Source organism: Trachymyrmex septentrionalis, unplaced genomic scaffold (assembly GCF_001594115.1).
Source record: "Trachymyrmex septentrionalis isolate Tsep2-gDNA-1 unplaced genomic scaffold, Tsep1.0 scaffold20, whole genome shotgun sequence".
Taxonomy (NCBI): domain Eukaryota; kingdom Metazoa; phylum Arthropoda; class Insecta; order Hymenoptera; family Formicidae; genus Trachymyrmex; species Trachymyrmex septentrionalis.
This window is the reverse complement of record NW_017305180.1, coordinates 281188-287710: the sequence shown is the minus strand read 5'-3', so window position 1 is coordinate 287710 and position 6523 is coordinate 281188. Positions and strand designations below refer to the sequence as shown.

Sequence of the window (6523 nt, the reverse complement as noted above, 5' to 3'; positions counted from 1 at the left end):
TGTGTGTGTGTGTGTGTGTGTGTGTGTGTGTGTGTGTGTGTGTGTGTGTGTGTGTGTGTGTGTGTATTAATAATTATAGTCAATTTTGTTTGCCAACTATGTATATATATAGTTGGCAACCAAAATTGGCTATAATTACTACCATAAAAATAAAATTACTATAAATTATAGTTAAAAATGAAATAAGCTATAGTTATATCTTATTAACTCAATCATGATTGTTTTTCTGTGTACAAGTGTCAAAACACTAAACGGAAAGGTTAAATAGAGTACTATATTGTTATCTCAAGTCCTGCAAGTAATTGAGTTAAATCCGCTTCTGACGGGCTAAGAATCTCCAATCGGAGCAAAAGCGGAACCGCAAGATGCGACCCGAGAATATTCTCCTATTAATTCGAGAGCGCCGATGCGTACAATTAGGGATGTAAGCGAGACGCGATATCCTCCCCCGAAGTAAGGCATGCCTACTTCGAGGTTAACCAATTTCCACTTCGACGTTCCATCGTTTAACGGCACGCGTTCTCAACCAAAATTCTCGGCATGATCTAGGATTCCAATTTCTCGACGTACCAACGCATGTGGTCCTTCATGGACTCGGCGAAGCCGACGGTATTTACGGGGAGCAACGGTGAGGGTGTAGATCGAGTGATCTCAGGAAAAGGCAGCTACGCATTCCTGATGGAATCCACCTCCATCGAATACGTAATCGAAAGGAAGTGCGACCTTACTCAAGTCGGCGGTCTCTTAGACTCCAAGGGATACGGCATAGCCATGCCGCCAAGTAAGTGTTAATAGAAACGCTTTTATACATGTATACTACATGCCACAGAAGGAATTGCAATAAAAATTCATGCGATCCATACAAACGCGCTGTTAAATGAAAATCGTATAAACATAAAAAGAAGTTCGATGATTAAAACGTGAAGGAAAAGATAAGCGAATGGGAAACATCAATATGAATTTCTTGAAATAATTTTTGTATCTCTAATAAATCAGTCTATGTATCTATCTTATTAAAAATATTACAAAGTAGAAAAACAAAATGTTTTTTTTTTTATTAAATATTTTCTCGTAAAAACTTATTAAATATTTTATTTTTATTATTTGAGTATTCTAATTATATAGTATACATTTAATGCTTCAATTCATCACGAAGTAATTTAATATATCGTTGATTTGTGTTGGTCGAAAACCAAATATGTCATAATATGTATGTTCCTGAATAGTTGTAGATTTCAAAGCTATGCTATTCAATGCAAATGCTACAGTGCTAATTAACTTTTTTGCCGCATCTCAGCAATTCAAACACATTACTCGGCAATATAAACACGTGATGAATCAAGATTTTAGAATAATCGATGAATGTGTAATATGTGGTCGAAGTATTAATCAGCATATACAATCAATAAGAGCATTAAAATTCACAATTATTAAGGGACATATCATTATGTTAGTTACGTTGAATCTAATGTATAAACGAACGATATATTATATTAATATATACTTCGTATTAAATGTTAATATTGGCTGATATATTAAATATCAGCTTTTTCTATATTCTAGTAAATATTATTGTTCCACTCCATTTAACTCATTCTGTGAGTTTATGAAATATTCTCTTTTTCTCACTTGGATATTATTATGGAAATTTAAAATTATATGCACAACTTCGATAATTTAGCAAAAAGAAAAGATAATTTTATTTATCAATTTCCAACGTTACGATATCTCAATAATTCCTATTAATGGAAGTAGTGAACATAGGACATTCGAAAGAAAAAGTGTCTCCAATCAATATATTACAGTATAAAGTGCTTATATCGGCCTATCAACTCTCTTGAATAAAAGAAATTCTCATTCAATTAAAACTTCTTCTTCACGCAAATGAAATTCTGATAGAAAGAAAATGCAAATCGTTCCCTCCTCGCATCGAGAGATTCGCACGAGCTAGTTGGTTTATCTGCCACGCTTATCCCGAGAGATCGAATAAAATCGCATTGCCGGTCTCTTTGCTGATCTCGCGGCTGCGCGAAAATACCGATCGATAGCAAGTGTCGCCATGAAGGAAGCGATCGCGCGCGGTATTGTCGGCAAAACGTTGGCGCGAGGGAACGATTGCCACAACGGTACTTCCAAAAGTTGCGCGGAAGTACGACGCTATGAGGCGATAAAAGCAGCCTAGAAGGAGTTCCTCAAAACGACCTTGGAACTTTAGATTCGCCATATAGAACGGCCATAAGCGAAGCTATCCTGAAACTGCAGGAGGAAGGGAAACTTCATATGCTGAAAACGCGCTGGTGGAAGGAGAAGCGAGGCGGCGGATCTTGCAGAGTGAGTAAATACGTATCTTAAGTCGAATTTACACGGTTTACTTGTAATCTCAGAATGTGCGAGTCTTACGATAAAATTTTAGAAAACTTATATAAAAACGATATTAACTACGAAAAACTTTAACTCAGGATGTTACAGAAAAAAGTTAATTTAAAGAAAATCTGAAAAAAAAAAGATTTGACAGAAAATGGAGCAGATATCTCTTTGTATGCAAAATGAATATGGAAAAAGAAATTGATAATCTTACTTTAACAATATTCTCGCAAAATTGATTGAAATAGATATAGGATATCTATTAAAAACACAAAAACAATTTTAATTACAATTTTAATAACTGCCTTTTATTTTTTATAGTAATCAATGAACAAAGGTTTATTGATCTTCATACTTTTACATTGAATTCCTGTCTATTTTAATTAATGGCTTTTTTATTGTAATTTCTTTATCCATTATATCCATTTTAATATGGCTTGTAAAAGAAAACCGTGTGTGAATTTGCTTTTAATCCATTATCATTTCCTTCACTTTTCTCATGAAGGATATTCTGGCACGCTAGCGCACTCAAGAAGTGCGCGCTCGAAATTCTTGTGCCAGACTCCAGCAACTCCCCTCATCCGTCAGAGAAGAGAGGAGTTGCTAGAGGTTGAGGCGGCACGCGAGGAAGACTATTTCGCGAATTCACGAAATCGGGGTTTCACCAAGCTCGCGATCATCGTTGCGCGCACTGCTATTTCTCGCGTAGCTACGCCGATAAATTCTTCCGATAATTCACCGGCTTCTCCTCACTCGAGCAAACTTACCGCAGTTTGATGGACGAACGTTAGATGGATGATTATAATGAGGAATTAATTCCTCGATATTAATCTCCATTTGCAACTGTTGCAAAACACTGAAGATCTAATGACATTTAAGCTGTGTTTTTAAAATTACAATCATTCATGTTGATTTAAAAAAGGGGTATTAATAGTAGTACTAAAGAAAGTATAATTTATATTTCTAACACATTAATATAAATCTTTTCCGTGTAAAGTATTGATCAAAAGATTGAACGCTTTAAAACTGCGACGTGCCGATTAAAAGACTTAATAATCAATATTAGGGTTATTAACGAAATAAAAAAAAAAGAAAAAAATTCTTTGATTTTTTCTGATTTTTTAAAAGGGCTGTTAACGAAATAGAAAAGAATTCCATGATTTTTCCCGAGTTTCCCGACTATATTTTAATTCTCTAATTTTTTCTGATTTTCTCGATTTTTCTTAACCGCTAACAATCCTGAATATGCTATTTACTCTCCTCTCAACACTTTAATCCATCAGTCCAAGTACGAGTAAGCAAGATCAAATTTTCGCAATATTATCCGTGACGTGCAATCCTCTGCGAACCACTTCAATAATGAACACCCAAGCGCGAAAGCCGCGTGTGCATTAACGACGTGTACAACAGACTAAACGCGAAAACCACCGTTTCCCCAGCGGCGCATTACCCATGCAGCAGACTATATTCTACCTGTAACCGTCCGCGTTAATGCGCCACAGGCTAATCGATGTTTCTCTCATGGTTAGGACGATACCTCGAAGAGCAGCTCGGCGGCGAACGAGCTCGGTCTGGCGAACGTCGGCGGAGTCTTCGTAGTGCTGATGGGAGGCATGGGTGTTGCCTGCGTGATCGCAGTTTGTGAATTTGTGTGGAAGAGCCGGAAAGTAGCCATCGAGGAGCGGGTGAGTGATGTGAAATAGCACGTAGAGGAAGATCGCGCGATAACCACGCCGGAAATCACCGCCTCAGGATCCGCCGCTATACGACTTGATCCTGACGCGATCTATCCAGACATACCGCGCGAGTACATCAGTTGATATTCGCACGATGGTGGAGTTCCTCTCTAATGGTCTCGATACAGAACCACTCGGGTCTGATCGCTCGCACGGCTCAAGACCCTCGACGATCCACATGTCGTTGGCGAGGACGACGAAAATTATAGCCTTCACGCGTACATAATTTCCCTCATTTTTCCACCACTATCGTTACCGCCCGTGCATCGTTACTTCCATTCGTCATTATCCTCATTGTCTCGCTGTATATGCGAATATCGTCGTTAGTCGGACAGGCAAGACGTTCGTCCGTCCTCACTCGTTACTGAAGACATATCATCACTTCGAGTCTCTACTGTTCTACGTTAAAGAAATGTCCAGAGTATTTGTGACTTGTACGAAATTTAAACAATTCAAGCTTTTGAAAAAAAAACATAGCGAAATCCAAACAATTCAAGCTTTTGGAAAAAACATAGCCAGAAAATTACTAGAAATTTATTTCGTGGAATTAATTACTAATGTTTTTGAAAGAATTTAATCTTTAAATAATTGTCGCACTTCTTTTAAAAAAATCAATTTCATAAATTTTGAATTTTAAACGATTCAATCTCGAACTTACATTTTTAAATATATTTTGTTCCTATTATTTTAATGTTAAAAAAAAAATTTAATCGGTTGTTTTAATTTTGAGAGATCTGTTAGGATACACAAATGAACAGATAGTCACGTTTATTGGCGTTATACGAGAGCGTCGTGATTACCACAGAGAGACGCGACCATGGAAACGCAGTAAAACTTGATGAAAAAATTTCCAGCGAAATTCGCTTGCGTTGGTCGGGAGTGAGAAAATGGAATTAATGTATGCAAAGTCTCAGTGCTGCGCACTCACGATGACCGGCACGCGGTTTAAGCAACATGTATTCGTTCCAACGTTTACATATATTCAAAGGGAGAAGCAAACAGGTAACTATTTGAGGAGGACTCGTCGAGAAATACGAATATGCTTTGCGCGGATCATTCCCTACGTACGCTAAAGTAAACAGTTCTATGAGGTTACGGACGTCGGTATTACTCTGTCTCCTTTCAAATCGGGTTATATGTACTCCTATAGAGAGGCACGATGAGGCACGATGAGGGCGAAGCCTTCTACAAAAATTCAAATCGGTTGAAATCGATAATATCGATCGGCTCGAATGAGATTCACATCCTGCGATGAATAGTAGGGCTTTCGGACAGATCGGATAGCATACTTGAATTTTTATGATATGTAAGACTTTTTGTGATACGTAAGAAGATCGTTTCATCCGTCGACATCACGGTTGCTATCACAATACTGAATACAATATATACAATATATCGAAAAGATAAAAAAAGTCATGAAAAAATAATTACAATAAATGTATTAATTATTATTTTGTTTTCATTGTACATGAAATCAATCTTTATTTCCCATCGTGAAAGAATGATTAATCACGATGCTCATATAAAAAATTACATACGATAACAAACGATAAATAAATTCAATATATGCTTATATTATTAAAAAAAACAATGAGAAAGCATAAATAGAATAAAAAATTATTTTTTTTGTTTGCTTTCAAGTAAGATAATTAGAGCACATTTTTTCCCGCTTTGATTATTGTAGCAAGGACTGAATATAACGAATCTGACTCGGGCATTTTGGTGTTCTGTTCTAGAAGCAGAAATCCTCGGGGAAACCGATCTGCGAAGGTTTTACTGATCTGCACTAGCGACGGTACGCGCTGCACTGCGAAAAAAACAGATTCTTAAACTCAAGCCGTACCTCAAAACGTATCCGATCCGAATTCAGTGGACCTAAGGAAGAACTCCATCACGAGAGATCGGAAAACTGTATAAAGATCATAAAATTATAGGAATAAACGAAGATAATCGGACAAAAGAAGCAACAAGCCTTGATCTTTCCAATTTTCCTCGTAAAATTTTGTCAAATACAATTTAATAATTTAATGAAATAGTTTGGAAAGTACAGAAATATTTCTCTTTAAAAATTACAGCGCTCACAAAAGTACAATTGTTTCATAATTTGTTCAACATTTTACAAGTTAGATTAATCAGTTTGTCTCTAAAATCATAAAATAGAATATCCCAAATTCGTAACTAAAACAAAAAAGTTCTCGAAAAATTAAATGAAAAATATATATAATTTTTATTTCAAGTTCGAGATATACATATACTTTAAAGCTAGCTACCACAAATTATGCTTAATTGATCACCTGTCGTACAGTCACTAATACTATCGCACGCATAGTGCATAGACTCATAATTAGTGGCTGTTTAAACCTAATCTGTGATGGTTAAATTTAAATTCTTCAGTATCTTAAAAATTACCACTTAAAATAAAA

At 36.1% G+C, this 6523-nt stretch overlaps 1 protein-coding gene across 2 annotated transcripts in view; it reads left to right on the top strand.

Moving 5' to 3' along the window:
• The window catches only part of LOC108747741 (glutamate receptor ionotropic, kainate 2), a 229756-nt gene extending 223670 nt beyond the window's left edge, over positions 1-6086 (top strand). For both annotated transcript variants that reach the window (XM_018485435.1, XM_018485436.1), the window contains exons 15-18: positions 550-781; positions 2216-2331; positions 3894-4049; positions 5837-6086. In XM_018485435.1, coding sequence (XP_018340937.1) covers positions 550-781; positions 2216-2331; positions 3894-4049; positions 5837-5890 — 558 coding nt within the window. In that variant the 3' untranslated portion in view covers positions 5891-6086. The remainder of the gene's footprint in view (positions 1-549; positions 782-2215; positions 2332-3893; positions 4050-5836) is intronic.
• The last annotated feature ends 437 nt before the right edge of the window (positions 6087-6523 follow it).